Source organism: Pituophis catenifer, unplaced genomic scaffold (assembly GCF_029215685.1).
Source record: "Pituophis catenifer annectens isolate HBS135680 unplaced genomic scaffold, rPitCat1.0.hap2 SCAF_7, whole genome shotgun sequence".
Lineage (NCBI taxonomy): Eukaryota > Metazoa > Chordata > Lepidosauria > Squamata > Colubridae > Pituophis > Pituophis catenifer.
In genome coordinates this window covers 82145033-82165094 of record NW_027256887.1, presented here as the reverse complement: position 1 = coordinate 82165094, position 20062 = coordinate 82145033, and the positions used below count along the sequence as shown (strand labels likewise).

Genomic DNA, 20062 nt, shown 5'->3' with positions numbered 1-20062 from the left:
TTGAAGACGTTTCACTTCTCATCCAAGAAGCTTCTTCAGTTGAAAAAAAACATATTTGAGACAACCATGATCTGGATGACTGAGAATCTCCATAGACATCTGGTTGAGATATTATGTGTTTTCTTAATACAACATCTGTAACAAAGCTGTTATCGTTAAAGATATATCCAAATGCAGTCTCTTCAAATGCGTAGGACTTAAAGAGGAAACATTTGACTTGTAGAACATACTGGTTTACTAGGATTGCTTTCACTTGTGACTTTTCATATACGGTATTGGTTTCCGTTAGTAAGATAATAACAAGATGACAAGCCAACATCAAACAAACCAGATGTTTATATTTTATCATTTTCCCCAATTTTATTGTTATAAGCTGCTCAGAGTAGCCCCATGTTGAGATGGGTGGCAAATAAATTTAGCAAATAAATAAATAAATTTGGCATTATGGCAAGCCACAGTAAGGAATAGGTTTTTAAAGCCTTCCATCTTTCGATGAAACTGGGATATTTCCAGTGTGTGAAATTACAGTGACACTTAGCACTCATATTTCAGGCAGTAAACACTTCGTAGGCACTCACTGAGCAAGCTGCATCAATTCCAAAGCTGTTTCTTGAACTCTAATCAATTCTACTTGCAGCATAAATTATTTCTGTAGGGGGATATAAGGAATTTGTTATTCTTAGTTACAAAGTCGTGTCCGACCCATCACGACCCCATGGACAATGTTTCTCCAGGCCTTCCTGTCCTCTACCATCCTCTGGAGTCCACTTAAGGGAATTGGTTAATGGATCAGGCAAGAGACACGTTAGCATCCTTCTAATCCTTAGGTTTAAAGCAAAACTCTGCATCCTGGAATCCTAGTGGTGTTAAGTAGCCTCATAAAATTTTGGATTCCTTCCAAAACTGCCACATAATTAACCGGGAAGAAGAAAATGATGAAGTCATAAAATCAGTGAATAGTGTAGGTTAATGAATGGATTTTGGCCCTCTGTGCTCATTTGGGGCAGTGTAACAACTGGAGATCTAACAGCTTTATAAAGGAAATAGTACCCAACAGGCATTTAAGGACTTTGGAAATAGATACTTTATAGCTTTTCATGGTGCTGCCTGGATTCAGGAGTGAAGGTTGAGTTTTTAAGTTTAAGCAGGGGATCTTCAAACTTGGCAACTTTTAAGACTTGTGGTCTTCAACTCCCAGAATTCCGCAGCCAGCATGAATTCTGACATTTAAAAAGTCCACAAGTTTTAAAGTTGCCAAGTTTGGAAACCCCTGGATTAAGCTACTTTCTGCAGTCTTGGAGATCCAAATTGTTTAGGAATTGTTCGTTGTAATGGTGAGAGATCTTAATGGCAACTACTTTTCGCAAGCAAAATGAATCATATAACTTTGTGGCCAAGTAGATGTGAATTCATATTCACCTGCATGACTTTCTTGCGAGTTTGCCTCCCTCCATTCATGATCAATTCTATCTGGATCAGGATTTTTAACGTCTAGCTGCGGGGGGGGGGGGGGGAAAGAACTTCACAACTCCTTTAATCAACATGATCCCCCCCCCAAAAAAAGGAATCAGGGACACAAATATGTATTTTGTTAAGGTGCAAGGCAGCCAATGTCAGTAAAACACTAACGGGCAAACTAAATGCTCCATCCTACTCATGTTAATGTGCTGATCCTAGCAAGCCCTTTTGTATGGTTAGCACAAATGGAGAGAAATGCTCAGATTCCGATGAACAAGGATTCTAGATTAGATAAGACATGCTACCCCAAAATATGGTTTGATTTTGATTTAACCAATTCTGTGATTATTATTTTTTTTGCTTTGTTTTGTCCTGCCTCCTGGTAATTACAGAGCAAGTCCATGAAGCTTTCTAGATAATATTTTTGGAAGTGGTTTTTCTTTGTTTCCTTACTTAGGGGCTAAGAGAGGGGACTGGCCCAAGGTCACTTAGACTAAGGCTCTCCAACCTTGGCAACTTTACGACTTGTGGACTTCAACTCCCAGAATTCCTCAGCCAGCACATGCTGGCTGAGGAATTCTGGGAGTTGAAGTCCACAAGTCGTAAAGTTGCCAACGTTGGAGACCCCTGACTTAGACAAAACTAGACCCCAGATTTCTCTGTTCTTGTCCATCACACCTTTCTACCTCATTATAAAGGAAACTGGATAAAGCACCCCCTCTAAACCTACAGGGGTACCTTGGTACTCATCTGCTTTGAAATTCATCGAAATTGGTACTCGATGTATTTGGTCACAAAAATTTTGTCCCGTTACTCATAGTTTGTTTGGTACTCGACACCCAAGCTAGAATTTGTCGGTGTCAGCTGCCTTGTGACTCACTATGTTATTTCTTATGGGGAAACGTTGTTTGGTACTCATTGTTTTTGGTACTCATTGTCATTGCACTTCCCAGAACCAATTAATGACGAGTAGCAAGGTACCACTGGTATATATAGCTTAACAGATTTCTTTTCCTAGATAGTGGGAAAAATCCTGCATTTTAATAGCCAGGTAATGACACGATTGGCGATTAGTACGTAGAAAAAGTACCCATTTATTCAAGGTATGACAAGTATATTTACAATATATTCTCCAAAACAAGATCCTTTATGGGATTTTTTTTTCAAGCAATCAAGAATTACACTTAAATAGGGAGATCTTATTTGTTACAGAAGGTATTATTTCTGCAAATGATTACAACATACGAGGCTCAGGTATGTTTACCCTTGGAGATGAGCCTCAATGTAGCGCGAGCACAATGATTCCCAAGTATACAAACATAAGACAGCCTTAAGGTTAAAGAATCGTTCAGTCATCTTTTATCGCAATGCCAATTCTATAAAAACTAATTTTGTGACTGCTAAAGGGTAGGATCTTAGAAGTTGCAAGGATTGTATTTTGCTCCCTGGCTGCCTGAACGTAAACGTAATAGTATGTTTTAAACCGCACAACACAGCAAACTAGTTGAAATCAAATCAAATTCTCTGGCTCCTTCCTTTTTTGTGAAAGAGAAATATACTACCACTTACAACCTTCCATTCGTTCATAAGCAACTTTAGAGGGTTTTCTAGGAGAGTTTGGCAAGGCAACAGAACAGCAGTGGTAATAAGATTGCACTCTGCTGACTTAAAAAACGACCCCTTTGAATTTTTTTAAAAAAGTGTTCTGAATTTTAATGAGAATCTCAGAAAAGTGAAAGGATGCCATCCAAAGTGGCCAGTGTAAGAAGCAAATTGTCTTCGCTTTATTTTCTAGAGCACCATGACACAGTTTGCTATTTAACCAATGTCTCACCTACATTTAAGTAAATTATGACTTAACCAGAATGTCACATGGATATGATAAATTAAACGATGGGGGCCTGATGATGTTTTGATGAGATTATGCCCCAAAATGACTGGAAGCAATGTTTTCCTCTGCTACCTTCACAACATGGAAAAGAAACAGAAATAGGAAGATTTTTATTCCTATTGCGTTAAGAATCCGTCTTACTTGGTAGTAGTGTGGTGTTGGAGACTCAATACTCAAATGAGGCTCATTGTAAAATGTAAGGAAGATAATCTGGCAGCCTGATCCTTCTGGAAAAACTCCTGAGGTTGCAAAACATCTGATGAAACCCAAATTTATAGCTCTAAGGACATGTGCATTGCTCCAAATCTTAAGCATCTCTCCCAGCCCACAAACTGCAACTGAAATGGTTTAAAATATGAGAGTCAGTTAAAAATTCTTTTCTACAGCCAAAGTATCAAACTAGAGCATACATAGCAAGCGTGTTTAAGGTTTATGTTTTGACCATGGCCTACTCAACAGGATTCTATTTAAAATAATTAGAGACAGAGTCTGCAATATAAAACAACACCCCATGTTACCAGTGTTGTAGGGACAATTAGATCAATTACATCTATTTTAAGACTGAAAACAACCAACTGCCTAGAGCAGGATTCCCTAAACCCCAGGCCGTGGCCCACTACCGGCCCCAAGTCCTCCAGAACCGGGCTGTGGAAGTGGTGGGCGAGTACGCACATGGGCACCTCCTCACGTGAGCTGCGGGAAATGTGGGCGCACATGTTCCATTTGTGCGAGCGGCAGGTGTGCTTGCCAGCCACTCATGCAAATGGAGCTGTGCACATCCATACGCTTGCCTGCTGCTCTTACGGAACCACCACCACCACCCCTTAAGAAAGAAAAACATCCTTTCTTAAGGGATACTTCTCCCAAGATGAAATCAAAGAAATGTGTCAGGAGTGTGTCAATTGTTCCATCATATAATACTGCAACTCTGGAACAGGATGTTCCGAATGTTTTTGGAAGTGGCCAAACACCATAGCAGGCCCATTTTGTATCAGACTACACCAGAACACAAGGACCATTTGTTTCAAAATTGGGAGTGCTCTATTTTGGGATCAGAATGATCCATAATGGAATATTTGTTTTCTTAACTCCTCTACAATGGGAAAGCTCACGGAGAACTGTCCCTTGAAGCGCCAATTCAAAAATGATTTTCACAGCTTTACAAAATCGATTCGTCTCATCAGAAAATTCTTTTAAAGAATCACTTAGTGCACTTTTAAAGAACAAAATAGTTCCCATCCTTGGGTATTAGTCACTAGTGTTTATTCACTCCAAGGTATTTGTCTGGCTGTTTGAACCATTCAGATTTAAAGAAATCAGTAGCTTTGCTTGCTTCAACTAAAGTAGTCAGGACAAATTTATGATCAAGAGCCACTGCAAGAAGGGTCCGAAAAAAGAACAATGTGATTTTCCTATGGCTTAAGTCATTCACATTTCCTCTTTTGCCAGTTCAGTTAAATGTCCATAAAAGTTCTGAATCTTGCCATTTGTAGCAATAGGAATTGTTTCTCATAGTCAAAATATAACAAATTAATGTGCTACTTGATCAAGGCTACTAATATGATTTCCCAAGACTTCCCAGCAAACTGGCTGATTTGTTTGATAGTTAGAAAAAGTTATATACACAATAAATTAGCTTCGTAACTTGCTCCCTCAGAATAAGAATGGGACGCTTAAGCTCAGTCCTTCAAATCTAGCTCCTGGATCTCAGATATTGCCAGTAAACAAAACATGATGCTTCATGCTTTAGGACTTTATATGTTGGCTACCAATAACCAAATTAAAAACAAGATTCGGGATTGAAATGCCCTTGCACAAATTTGCGAGCTAGGCAACTCCCGTTTCATAAACTGTGTGAACATCATGAAGCAAAGCAACTCTTCAGGAGCTACATATTATGTGCACATAGTTTATTCAATGAGGAAAAGGTTACTTCTTGCTTCCAACACTTACCAGTAATTGGGATAAAGAGAATCAGTAGAAAGGAGTGTAAAAATGGTTTCCCCATTCCCTGCCAAACCAAACCAAACATCTAACGAACCCAGGAATGGTTTAACACAGTTTTGTACAATTCCGTACAAAAAAATGATTATTTTTTTTTGCATATTCCAAAGGTAAAAGATGTAGGTAATGAAAATTTACATTTGGCTGGAAACATTTTCCTACAAAGATTTATTTCCGCGTCTATTTACAGAGAGATTTATACAGTTGAACCGTGTGATGGAGTCTTCTGCTACTGTTAAAAATGAGAATTCATTTTAAACGCCGTGTGAATCAAGCATAAGGAAGCTGTCTCGCTTTCAATAGAAGAAACAGTCGAGAGAAGATTTTTTTTTCCCCCTTCCAAAAAAAGGGGAGAAAGTAGGAAATTTGGCAGGCAGGCAGGAAGAGAGAAGGGCCACGCCTTACCAACTGACCCATGATCACTCTATTACACCTTCCGACGTAAGGAGGTAAAAATGACAGGCACTGTTAATTCCATGGAGTTTGCTGCATTTAGCTTGTACTCCAAAAATATGAAGAAGTCTTGAAGAGTTCTAACATTCCGTGACTTTTTCGCCAGTTGAGTTCACAGCATTCCTGGTATGTCAATGCCAAGTCTCAGGTTGCAAATTTGCTTCTGCTTCTCTTTTTTTTTATATATATATTAAATAGGTTTACTGTATACTATGGTGTAAATTGGAAACTTACTTCAAAGACCATTACAAATGTTGCCTTTGTATACAACAAAATCGTTGTGCTGGACTGACCGATCTTCATGAAGGTTTTATAAATAATATAAATTTAGAACCAGTCTTCAGGACCTTTGTCAATCATTATACCATGTTGTTGCTTTCTCCAGCTTTATCTACAAGCTGTGGGCAAAGGAGACAGAAAGGAAGATGGAATTGGGGTAGGGAAAAGAAATCGTAATTTAATACATTTATTAAGAATGGAACACATTGATGCTACTTCAACACTTGCATTTTAAGTGAGTGACTGGGCGTAATATAATCTTATTCAAACAATACTATCCAAGGCCTTATGTAGTTAACACAAAGTAAGACCGTTTGCATTACAACCGCATTTAGCCATGGTATGTTTTTATGTTAACACAGAGCAACATGAAGATGCAACAGAATGAAAATAAATAAATAAATCAGAAATAATGCAAGTATAAAAATCGTTAGCTCAATAACCCAAAGGGGGGAGAAAAGAATATTGTTTTGAAAAATAATCAGCCATTCATGCATTAATAGACTGAAAATGATATTTTCAACTAACCATTACTGGGAATTGTCTCCTGAACCTATGCAGGCTTTGAAGAAAACATCAAGAATTAACTTTTCCAAAAGGATTTAACTCCATAAAGTCCAGTTTATAAATGATATTGATACAGGAAAGCAATAAGCAAGATGTCAAGCCAAATTATGAACAGACTTATTTAAGTAGATTTAATATAAGAAGAAAACCCAGCTGTATTAACTAAGTTTTTTAATCCATTAGACATACTGATGCCTTGGGAACTAGAGGCACGATGTGGGGCTCAGAGGCTCCTGCAGCAATAAAGCAAAATATGCCAATCTTTGGCATGGCACGCTGCCAGGCCGAGAAAAGGGCAGCATGCTTCTCCTAGCCTAAGTGTAATTGTAGCTATATCCTGAAAACATGATATATGTGTCTATATGTATCCTATTTAGAATTCTCAATTTATAATGCACCTTGAACAAATGCCAGCCACCGCATGTTTAATATTAAACATGTTCAGAAATGCAAAATTAGAGATAGAGAATAATCACAGCTGTAAAGAAATGTGTCAACATCCACAAGGATGCTGCCATGTTGTTTTATGAGCATTGACCATTGTAAAGATGGACATGGACAATAGGCAGTCTTGGATACGCCTGGTGAGGCCTGCCAGATGCCCATATTCCCTTCTGGAAACTCCCCCTGCAGTTGGATTTCACCTCAGCAATATACGACAACTTGCTATTATTTGACAAGCTGTCTGGAGCATATTTTAGCTGGGAAGATTCCCCATCCTTATTCTGTATCTCCAGAAACCATTATACCGAAATTAGGGTGTGAGATGCTAGCAAAAGCAACAGGTGAGCCCAGGTGATAGTTGAACTGTCTCCTTTTAATGAGCCATGAACAATAAATCTGTTATATTTGCTTGGTTTAATTTACTGCTCCTGACAGTCTTGGTGCACAAAATAGGAAAAAAGAATGCTTAAAATAAAATGGCATGTGGAGAAGCTCTTGATGCCTTTCCTGTCACTCGATTGTTTTCTCAGCTGCCTCAACTTTCCTAGAGTGAAACCTTTTCTGAAAGCCTTCATACTGTACATACATGCAGGGCATTCTGAAGATAGTTCTCAAGCACCCTCTAAATGTTCCCCATTATTTTATATATATATATTTTTTGGGGGGGAGGATAATTAATGCACCTAACAAGACACCACAAGCCCATTTTAAGGAAAACGGATACTTAGCAGTCTTAAAAGAAAAAATTCTCTCTTGCTCTCTCCTAACTGTCCTTCTCATTCATAGGCTCCAATGGTTTTAGAGAATGTTAGGTTGTCGCCTCAAACTGGAATTGGAAAATCATTACAGATAGTCCTCACTTAGTGACCAGTTGCGAAGATGGCAGTAATACAGGGTGGCCAAAAATTCAATTTCTGACCAATACCCTCCAATTTTGGGGCACCTGACAACAAAAACCTTCAGTGTGAAAAACTAATTAAGCTCTGGTCACTTTCAAGCTGCACTACAAAGGGGAGGAGGTTTCTTAATCAATTAATTAAGATCACTGAGCTGAGTCTTAACTGGAGGTTAACACATTTTAAGGAAGTCTTGCGGAGAAAAGCAGCTCAATAAGAGACAGTTTAAGCGATCTCTCCACTCTGCAAGGGGGCAACAAAAATATCAGGCACAAGACACTGTAGGAGAGAATTTTATCTGAATTACAGTGGCAACCAGGGATTTTTGTACCATCTCTGAGTCACATGTTCACTTAGCGACCATTTCATTTAACAAAAAAGTCAGTGGAACAGAATGCAATCACTAAATGAGGAGAGAGTGTAGAACCTATTTGTTAAGCTTGGGAAAAATAATGTTTTTATATTAAGCTTCATAAATGGTAGCTACAGTTCTGTCAAGAAGTATTTGCCCATTTTGGATTTTTATTTGTGTTATTTGTTCATTCAGACTTCCTTTATATGCCAGGAAGACTTAAATGAATCACTGGCAACAATCAATGGGGAAAAATGCAAAAATTCAGAAATGTTTAAAGGAGGTAAGTAGTTTTTCACAAACCTGTGATTTATACTGACAAAGGGACTTGAGTAAATCTGATGGGGGCTTTACATGTGACATGACAATTTATGCATATCAACAATGTATTCTTGAAACTAAAGGACCAATCCATTTCTATACCAAACCAGCTTTTAAACTCAATTTGCTGGATAAGCTGCAAGATAAGTAAAAAAAACAGCCTGTGAGTGATTGTATGAAAATTGTCCTAATTCAAATTCAAGTAGAGAAAAAAAAAACTCAGGGTAAAATTATGTCTCTTCTGACCTTAAACATGTGGAGATGATGTCCCAAAAAATCTGGAGAATAAATATAAGGACAGGGAAGACTGGCTTATCCTGACGCAGAATTAATTTTGAATCCTGTTATCGTTGTTACCTGAAGGCAAATATAAGCATTTGGTGACCCATATTTTGAATGCACATCTCTGGTGGTCCAGGTTCTTTAAATGGAATCCAAGAAACAGAAGGAAAACAGAACTTGCTGTGTATTATGTGAAATTATTTAATACTTACTGATCTTATACCAGGTAGATTCAACAGATACCCCAGAACTGGCACTCTTCTAATAAAACCGATCACCACAGGGAAAAAGCCCCTTTGAAGAAAAAAAAATACATTACAAGATTAGAAGACTTTTCCAAATAGGCTCCCTTTACACATTCCTAAGATTTTTTTTTAAAAAGTTTATTTTTTGTATGAAGAAATATGTAATTCCTCGTATCACATATATTTGTCCCTTTCAGAATGAAGAGTGTACCCATCTCTAAATCTTTATATATTTCAAGTAGTTAGTGATATAGGTAGTCCTTGCTTACTGACTATTCTTTCAGTGACCATTCAAACTTACAATGGCAATAGAGATGTCTGGTTGTGGACATCACAGCGTCCCTATGACCACGACTGCAATCTGGATGCTTGGCAATCAGGACACATTTACAATGACCGTCCTGTGGTCATGTGATCACCATTTGTGACTTTCACAGTTGAAAGTCACCATTTGTGACTGGGAAGCTGGCAAGAAGTCATAAGTTATGGTCATGTGACATCATCCTATGGTGATTCACGTAATGATTGCAACAGGAACTGATGTCATAAGTCGGTGCCATCACATGATGTCACAATGCAGTGTTTAGCAACAAAGTTACTGCTCTTACTATGGTCAGAAAGTGAGGACTACCTGTACAGACTTATGTGCTTCCTAATTAGTTTCCTTGCTTCTCACAGGGTAATAGAAACATTTAAACAATATGGACAGGACCAGTTACATGACATGCAACAAATAGCCACTGTTGAGTCCAGCTTTGGGAAGGAGACTGCTTAAATAGTTTATTAGGACAGTATGGTTGTGTGAAGACTATTATTCTGAAAATCCACACACAATTTTTATAGATACAAACTTAGGGACTTGTAAAATGGGCTGGTTAAGTACTAATAGGGTCAAGGGGCCTTGCTGAACGTAATAGGTTATAATGCTTGGTCCCAAAAATCAGAAAGCAGCACCCCCCTATAATTGGAGTTCTACTGATATTTTTCTTGACATCAGAGTGTCGCACATTTAAGAGGATCCCAGATGGGCAGGTAAATCTACTTCTCTTAATACTGCTGTAAGTACCTAAATCATCAGCGAGCCATGGTGTCGCAGTGGTTAGAATGCAGTACTGCAAACTAATTCTGCTGACTGCCAGCTGCCAGTAGTTCGAGTCTCACCAGCTCAAGGTTGACTCAGCCTTCCATCCTTCCGAGGTCGGCAAAATGAGGACCCAGATTGTTGGAGGCAGTATGCTGACTCTGTAAACTGCTTAGAGGGGGCTATAAAGCACTGTGAAGTGGTATATAAGTTTAAGTGCTATAGCTTATTGCTAAATGCAAATTCTCTCCATTTCCATCTTACGAGGAAAACCACTTTTCGGCACAGAAAACTGGAAACATTTCAAGGAATTATATGGAATTTTAGAAGAGGGTTGTGAAAGATAAGTTATTGAAATAAGCAGTTTAAAAGGATTCCCAATAATATACTGGTGTTGTAGAAAAAAGAATCATTAATCATTGCACAGGCAGTTGGGAAATGCTCCCCCTTCCTCCAGCTGTTTTGGCTCTGAAAATCTGTATGCTGCATACTTTCCGTGAGGGTGGGTAGGTGAACGTGAGAGAAAATCTGTACGTGAACGTGAGAGAAAATCAGCCCAGGAACAGATGAGATGCCACTACAAGCATTTTATAAACCTAGAGGGCTCATGGCTATTAGCCAGTTCCTACTTTGTATCAAGGTGATATCCTCAACTACAATTAAGGTAATATATTATGGAAACAAACTGGGGCTAAGACACCACTTCACAAAAAAATGCCTTTAAACATATGTCTTTCCCATGAGCCAAACAATGAGATTCCTCAGTATGTCATGTGAGAGAGAATTTTTTTGTTAACTAAAGATTGATAACTGGAGCAAAAAATATACATGGCAACAATCTCGATAAGAGTTGCAAAAACATTAGAATGCTTATTTAAACTTTAGCATGGAGCTTAGTATTCAAGGGGAACCTATGTACTCTTAAATATTCTTATATTTGTAGGTGTCTTAAGATACTACAAATTACTATTTACTTCATTCATTCATTCACTTACTCACTCATTGTAGCAGTCCTCATAGCGGAAGTTTTTACTGTTTTTATTATTAAACTGCTTGAGTTACAATGTACAGTAGAACGGTAGGAATTTTTGAACTTAAGAAGCTCATTGATCATTTGATGATTATTTAAACTTTTATATGGCTAAAATAATCTCTCTGGTAATTTGGATTTGCACTGTACAATTAATGAAACTACTGTCATGTAGCAAGTGACTACAATGAACCTACAAGGCTAGGAATGGTAAAATTTAACAAAGTTAAGAAGTAACTGTAATAATGTGACCCAAGGTGAGCCTATACATCTGCTATTGTTCCTCATTAACAAAGATTAAGGAATGAACAAATGTAACAGCTTTGTTGCAATCAACCTGTATTGTAATGTTTATGAACTCAGAAACAGATCTACACATCCTTGTTCACACTCAGAATCTGCTATCATCGTGCATTAATTGCAAGTGTGAATAAATGTTCAGAATTCAAACACAACCCACATTATGTTCAGATAACTACACTAAGGATGTGCTGTGGCTTCATATCCAAAAGTGAAAGCCTTACCCACAATCAGTGTTAGCATGGTGACACCTCCTTAATTCAAATGTGTATTCACTTGGGATCACACAATTACCATCAGCCACACTTACTCCAAAATGCTTTTCATTTTATCTTTCAGTTTATCATTAAAGGCAAAGAAACCAGAGGTGAAGTATGGAGGCAGGAGAAAACACAGAAAGGAACAAGCAATTCTATATTCTAAAGCGATTTGCCTGTCTGTTTTCAAACTTGAAACCTGGGAGTTGCATGATGACTGAATTAATGCCATGTTCTTCAGTAGAGACATCATCTCACAAATAATCTGATAAATTCTAACCTGGTATCATTTAAGAAACCATGACTTGAGTAGTTCTCAAATTATACAAATAGCTGTCAAATTAATACAACGCGCAGGCTTGTTGGTTCATAATCTGTACGGAAAACAGTACTCGGATACCGAATGAATGCAGTCTGAATTCAGCCCTAAGCATCTTTTTGTTTAGGAGAAAGCCACCATTTATTTTAAGAGATAGTGGAATTAAAATTCAGTGGAAGAGACTGACGTATTTACATTTGACTTTCTGGTGCAAACCTCACTTTCCTGTTCTTCACTAAACTCAGAGAATAGTCTACATTAAGCAAGCTCCCCACCTGAAGTGTTCTGTAATCATTTCAAGCACTGCTAAGGAAGGATTTGATCATGGCATGGGAACTTTTAGCCCCAAGTAAGACAAGCAGAAAGATCTGCAAAAGAAAAGCGAACACACAAACCTGCAAGCCTGCAACTGATTATTAAATAATCAGAAGTATTATTCACACTGGTCTGAAGATTTATAGCTTTCAAACTATTTGTCATCGACCTAGCAAGTAAACAGATTTCTACAAAAGCTGGTTATCTTTCTCTGCCTACCTGGTTTGACAGAGTCGGCATGCTCTAAATCCCATTGATCCCTTGTGGGACCCAGGAAGTAATCCTTCTGTGTCATGGTGCCTGTCCTTGGAACACCACCTGAGATTCTTATGCCTGCCCTACTTCTGACCTTATTTAAATGAGCCCTTAAAACCTGGCTCCATTCCACACCTGCGTTACAATGAGCAGTAAGCCCCTTATGGGATGCTTTGATTGTTTCATTAAATGTTGATTATCTCCAGGCACTCTTTTGGACAACGCATTATGTAGTTTTATTGTGTTTATTCATGCATTTTGAAAGCTGCCCAGTTATACAGATGGAGGTAGCCTATAAGTCTAATAAATGAATAGTTACTTCTATGCAAATTTTCTTTTTGGTAGTAAGGTGCCTTCACCTGGGATTGTGTGCCAGAATTCACAAGCCAGCAGTGTAGGGAGCTACCACTTTTTTTCTTGCACATATTGCCCAACAGTGCAATAGGAAAGAAACAACTTGTTCTTACGATGAAATGCAACTCTGTAGGAGAAATGATTGCTAATAAAAAGCTTGTTCTCTTCCACATTTCTATCTATTTTTTCTTTTCTTTGTCTTAGAAGTTTCATCATCACCAGTAGCTAAATATTTTTCTAAATGAGATTTCAAGCACTATTCTTCACATATCTGAAATAAGGAATGTTTATAAACTCCTCGAGCAGAATTTGGCAATTTCTCAGTGACAGCCAACCAAAAGCATACTTGGAACCAAAATTAAATGGTCTCCCTGTGAGGGAGATGGGCGGTTAATACATTTGATATATAATTAAATAAAAATACAAATTTTCAAGAAGACCTTACCTGAATAAGAGGAAGAAGCCATAAATTTCAAAGACCATTCCTATCAGAGGCCAGCCAATAAGAACTATAAATACACCGCCCAAGAAAAAACCTGTGGCTTTCACTTTGTGTTTCTGGAAAAAGAATCTGAAAGTTCTTTCTAAACCAATTACGAAAGCCAGGCCAGCCACAAATAAAACCTGCAAAAATGAAAACAAATGTATTTGAATATAGGAAATATTCAGAGAGAAAATACTCAGATTCAATACAAAACATCTCAAAACATCTATACCAACAATTTGCTATTGGAGGAAACAGGAATGCCTTAAAGGTATCTTTTATAATGTTGGCACAATCAAAAAACACAACTGTTTCCGAAGGGAGGTAAATAATTTACAGTATAAACACTTAGGGGTATTAGTAATATGATAGATTTAGAGAGGAACATTTATTTTTCTCCCACCTTTATTACGTTTATAAATAACTTGAGGCGATGAAAATACGTAATACTCCTTCCTTCTATTTTCTCCACAACAACCACTCTGTAAGGTGGTTTGGGCTGAGAGAAAGGGACTAGCTAACTTTCATGCCTATGTTGCTAAGGATTAAATATGGTAATAAATAGGGATGTGCAAAACGTATCATTGTAAAAATAGAATCTTTCATCTCCAGAATAATTTTCATACACAACTAGCAATAAGTGTGTCATTTAAGTAATGAATATCTCACTCGGTGACATTTCCCACACTGCTGTATTTTAACATTCAGTTTTGTCTCCTTCCCCAAAAAGAAATCTAGATTAACACACATTGAACACTAACTCTACATTGGCAAAAACACAATTCCTGTTCAGCTAACACATTGTAACCAAACAAGTACAGGTAGTCCTTGACCTACAGCAATTTGTTTACTGACCATTTGAAGTTACAACAGTACTGAAAAAAGTGACTTATGACCATTTTTCACACTTAGGACAGTTGGAGCATCCCCATGTCATGTGATCAAAATCCAGACATTTAGCAACTAGCATGTCTTTACAACAGTTGCAATGTCCCGGGGACATGTATGTGATCATCTTTTGCAACCTTCTGACAAGCAAAGTCAACGGGAAAGCCAGCCCCTAACTCAACAACTGCAGTGATTCACTTAACAACGGTGGCAAGAATAGTTGTGATATGGGACAAAATTCACTTAACAACTGTCCTACTTCTCAACAGAAATTTTGGGCTCAATTGTGGCCATAAATTGAGGATTACCTGTAAACCATATTAAAACTTTGTAATATAATGGTCTGGCAATCTATATCAAAGGAGAATTGATGCCTTTGAATTGTGGTGCTGGCGTAAATTATTGGGTTTATCATGGAGAGAAGAGTGTAACTAGCAGAGGTGTTAAATCGTATAAAACCAGAGATATCACTAGAAGCTAAAATTATAAGACTACATCTGATTTACTTTGGCCATGTCATGTGTGCAAATTCATTGGGGAAGGCAATGATGCTAGGAATGCTTTTTTGGAACAAGACGAAGGGGCAAGCAAAGAACACGCTGGCTGGATATACATCTAATTTGATATAAAGTTGAACATCCAACAATTGCAAAAAACTGTGCTTGACAGGATAGCATAGACAGCACTTGCCTATAAAGCTGTCAAGTGTCAGACACAACTAAATGTTTAAAGCAAAAACAATGGTCTGGCTCCTCTATGTACCAGTTTCTACAACTTGCTGAACCTCCAGCATCAGCCTCCAATCTCATTTGTGTCTAGACCGTTGTGTGAATTTGGCCAGAGGTGAATTACATGACTTGTCTGTGTTAAACATAGACACTTTCAGAATCCTATCATTCTGTGTAAATGTTATTCATGCAAAACTACTTACATTTCCAATAGCTAAAAGTGCTTTGTCGAAAAATAGGATCATTCCAAAGAAAAGAAAAAATACTCCAAAACCTGTAAGACCCATCCCAATTTCTGCAAGACAAAAAAGAAGAGTATTAATTACTCAGAGTGTCAACAAGAAAAGAAAATATCCATTGAAACCTTACACAGTTAGTTATAACATTAGCCAAGGTTAATTTTAAATTGGCTCCAATTTTTTTTTAAAAAAACCCCGACACTTGCCCTCTTTTGAGATAAAAACATGCTATTTTGAAGGCACGTCTATAAGAATATTTTTTTGATTACTGACACCTTTGTCTCTAAAAATAGCCAGTATTTGAGTGCTGAGTATTTGAGCACTGAATACAGTGCTGATCTATAGATTCAGCTATCACAGGGGTGTCAAACTTGCGTCATCACGGCAGCGTCACGTAACGTATAGGGATTTTTTCCCCTTCGCTAAACCGGGTGTGAGAATGGCCAGTGTGTGATGCATCTGGCCCATGGGTCGCGAGTTTGACAGCCCTGAGCTATCACATTTGCAGCCACAATTGTCCTTTTCCCTTTTTTGTCTCCCACAGTAGGTTTACCTACAAGGTTTCTAAAACATTTGTTAATTGTGTAATGTAAACAAAGTCCTAACACTTTGTGGTGCTGAGATCCAGAATTCCTCTTCAAAGCAGAATTCATGAGGAAGTATTACATTCAATTAACACCTTCTCCCTCAAATTACTTATTGCATTTATAAACAATGTCATCCCTGCCAATTCACTTCTCCAGTAATCTTAGCAGATGCCTTTTCTGTGCACGCTGAGACAACTGGAAATATATTGTAGAGTCACCTGTCACTGTTCAAAGCAGCCATTAAACCCTACAAACGGATACTTTAAAAAGTATCCATTTGTATCCTACAAACGGATACTTTAAAAAAGTGGACTTTGTTTTACACTAATGCATCTTTGAGAATATTTCTTTCAAATATTTTGCAAAGGCCCAACGTAATTGTTGTCCATAGGATAATACCCATAACTGCACATTATGAAGACACAATCATTTTTCCACTCAGTTTAGAGACTTTTTAAAATAATCTTATATTTCTTCCATGAAGACTATTTTTTAAAAAGGATAGACCCATGATTAACTAAATGCAAAAAATTAGTTTTTTACCAAATAAACTGAAACATCAGTTTTACTCTAACATTAAATCTCTGCAATAAAAATGTATTTTGATTTCAATGCAGATCTGGTCCACCTATTCTAGCATAGCAGTTCCTTATCTAAACACCTTACAATTAAAATAACCATGATATATTACTTTATTGATGTATTAATAGTACAAAGTAAGATAAACTTTGCATTCCTTCTTGAAATATTTTAAAATTTGTAGTTCAAGGAAGCAGTAAACGAAACCCAATCAAGGAACTACCAACTTAGACAAACTAACAATAAACAATAACATAATCAAGGTATCACCAAAAACACTCCCACCAGCACTGACATGGCAAACCACCAGCACATAAATAGAGAGAAAACCCTACTCCCTTGTGGCACTGATCATGTTATCTAGTTGGGTAATGAGACATCTGCGAGAAAATAGCCAAACTCAGAGAGCACCAAGGACCCCACAATATTTATAAATTATTTTAATTTTTCAGACAGCGGCCTTAAACAGAGTAAACTGTTATAAGGAACATCAAATTTATTTTTAAGAATTAATACGATGACCAGAAAATGCAGGCAAATGAGAGAGCAAACAAACAGTTGGAAGAGGAACAAAGCAATCTACCTCTCTTTTGCAACCAGCATAGAAACTGAGCAGGCTGCTAAGGAAAGGAAGTTTTATTTCAATATTTAGTAGAGAAATGCAGCCGGACTCATTTTCTCTCCTTTGTGAACTTCAAACTTGATTTTGAAGTTCGGGAACTGTTAATTTTCAAATATACAAGTTATTGTTTCGGTAAAATTCATTTAAGCTATGTATATCCAGGGACACTTTTGGACAACAGAAACTGGAATGTTTCATAACTCTGGAATATTTCTGCAAATCAACAGAGAAATAAAACATATTTATGTTTTAAGTAGTGATTTAGACTTTTTGACAGATTCAAATTGAGGACATAAAGAGGTATCAGATTTCTGACAGTAACCCTATAGTAAGAGAGAGAAGGGAGTGAACAGCAAAGTTGCTTCAGTACCTAGAATTAACTGCTCCATGGGGACAGTACAGGAGGATGGAATAAACACCTTAAAGGTTCCCAGCATGATTTCTGTATAACTTTTTAAAAGTTTTGCTTTAAAAGTTGTAATACATTTGGCACTAAATTGATTCTCACAATTATGAATTTGCTTCTTTATGTTCCATGACATTGCATAATATTCACGTTACTTGTGTAAACATGCCAAATGTTTCCTTGTGCAACTTTTATGAGTAACAATGAAATCATTTTATTTTAGACAACTTAACCAAAGTAGCAATAATTTATCCAACTGAGGTATGAGTTATCATACACTACACAAAAAAGGCTGCGTCTATACAAGTCTGCTTATCATAAAAGTATTAATTCTGTGAGCATTTACTCAAATATAGCCAACAGAATTCAACACATGCCAGTGTAAGCATTCCTGGAGCGCTCACAAAAAGAACAGGTGTGAGATAAACTATTTTATTGCTGCTTCTTACAAGTTATTTACAGAATTCTAGTCTTTTAGAGGTAGTATAGTCATGACAATTAGCCATTGATCACTCAGTCTGCCACGTATTGGTCCAGCTCTCTTTTTTGTTTAGACTTTATAACATTTGTGGAAGCAGAAACCCATTCTTCCCTTATTAAAATCTCCATAACACCAAATACTTAAATGTGCAATAAATGATAGCCTGTGCCTTAATGCAGTTCTGTATTTAAACATTTCATTTAGTAGCCACAGGTGAGAAGTTATTTCACATGGGCAAAATAACTGGTTGACATAAGTGAGAAATTGCTTCCTTTACACCTAGCCAAACAATTTAGCATCCCTCCTCTGCTAACCTTCAGAAGGCTAAATACAAACATTTTAATGGATTTTAAAACAAGGCTGCATATCATTCAACTATTGAATTATACAAAAAAATCCAAGTACAAAAAAATCCAAGTATTCCAACATTGATGTTCATATTATTTTCCAATAGAAGAGAATATATTTGGCTCAGGGTTGACCAATGGAGTCCTTGGTGCTCTGAGTTTGGGTTACAGATGTTTCATTACCCAACTATGTAACATCATGAGTGTTACTGAGCGTGTGATTTGCTGTAGTTTACCCTGCCAGGAGGTTGGTATCGGTGTGGTTTTCACTTTAGTAGTTCCTTGATTAGAGTATAAAAACAGAGCAAACCCTACACTCACTAGCACTCATAGTTACATAGTTGGGTAATAAAATATCTGCAGGCAAACAAGGAAGCTCAAGTACACCGCAGATTATTTTGAACCAATATATGGCAAAAGAACACGTTCTACCTTAAATAATTCTAATTTTCCTGATAGTTTAGTTTGGGTGATTTTATGCCAGCTTTCCTTCTTTAATCCACTGACTGCCAAGTGAATTTGGATTTCACATCCTAAATCCAGCTATTAAAATCCAACACAGCTGGAGGGCCCTCAGGGTGGAGGCACTCTGCAATTAGAGTGTGTCTGATGGTCTTATAAAATATACATTTTTTTTTCATATAAAAACCACTCCTACCTCCACTTTTTTTTTTTTAATAACAGGACAAGGGTACAGGAACAGTGGTAGGAATCATACCGCGTGAGAGGTTGTGAAGCAGTCTCCCACCCCAAAATAACAATTGTAGTAGTAGCAATTATAGATAGATAGATAGATAGATACATAGATAGATATAGATAGGAGATATGTGTGTGTGTGTGTGTGTGTGTGTATATGTATATGTATGTGTATATATGTGTGTGTACACATACACATATATATACATACATACATATATACACACGCACCCTGAAGCCCAGCCCAACTCTTGCTGAATTAATTGCCCGGTCCCATCCATGCAGCTTTTTCTGCTGCTGCCTTTGGCCATTCATTTTAGTTTATATTTATATTTATTATATTTATATTAGGTGAAGAAAGGGGAACCTTCCAGACGGGATGTTTCCCGAGGGGGGGGGGGACAATGTCTCCCATTCCAAACCCCAATCCAGGCGATGCTAAAATGACTTAATATTAATAATCAACGTTGGGAGAGCAATGAGGAGCTCGTGGAACAGAACAAGGATTAAAAAGCTAGGAAGGAGGCTGCAAATAGGGAGGATAATGCCAACAATCATTACTACAGAAGCAGCAATATTTGCCACCCCCCCTCCCCTCCCTTCCCCTCAATTCACCCACTCTGCGTATCCGTGAGGGAAATCATGATGTCGGTAAGAGCCGCCGCGCCAGCAGGACAAAGAACCGAAGAGAAGGAGCCGGAGCCGCCTCAGGAGCCCGTTCGCCACGTCCTCCGGAAACACGCAGCCCCCTCAGACTCCCCGGCTTTCGGCAGCCGACCCGCCTCCTCCTCCTGCCGCCGAGGCGCCCGCTCTGCCGCCGCGATCCAAAACGCCATCCCATTGGGGCGAGAGCGCCGAGCCAATCAGCGCCGGCTTTATTCCGCTTCCTTCCTCCGGCCGTC

At 37.8% G+C, this 20062-nt stretch overlaps 1 protein-coding gene across 2 annotated transcripts; it reads right to left on the bottom strand.

Annotated features, from left to right (window-relative positions):
* Positions 1–2571: 2571 nt before the first annotated feature.
* Positions 2572–19937, bottom strand: GOLT1B (golgi transport 1B). 2 transcript variants are annotated; one of them, XR_011600610.1, is made up of 6 exons: positions 19780–19937; positions 15407–15498; positions 13549–13727; positions 9160–9241; positions 6041–6204; positions 2572–3421 (listed from the first exon to the last, which is right to left on the bottom strand). XR_011600610.1 is itself a non-coding variant. In XM_070946740.1 (5 exons), exons 1-5 carry the CDS (start codon positions 19802–19804, stop codon positions 6166–6168), a joined length of 417 nt encoding a protein of 138 aa, XP_070802841.1. In that variant the 5' UTR covers positions 19805–19937; the 3' UTR covers positions 5498–6165. The 2 variants fall into 2 exon arrangements, 1 of the variants encoding a protein (XP_070802841.1); XM_070946740.1 differs by lacking the exon at positions 2572–3421 and having other exon boundaries at positions 5498–6204.
* Between the last annotated feature and the right edge of the window lie 125 nt (positions 19938–20062).

Bases quoted from the DNA above. Each gene is read 5' to 3' on its own strand.
- GOLT1B (XM_070946740.1), bottom strand. From the start codon at position 19,804: ATGATTTCCCTCACGGATACGCAGA. The intron at 13,728-15,406 runs GTAAGTAGTTTT...TCATTTTTGCAG, and splicing joins CACTTTTAGCTATTGGAAAT to GTTTTATTTGTGGCTGGCCT. The intron at 6,205-9,159 runs GTAAGTATTAAA...CTTTGCCCACAG, and splicing joins ATCTACCTGGTATAAGATCA to CTTGTAGATAAAGCTGGAGA.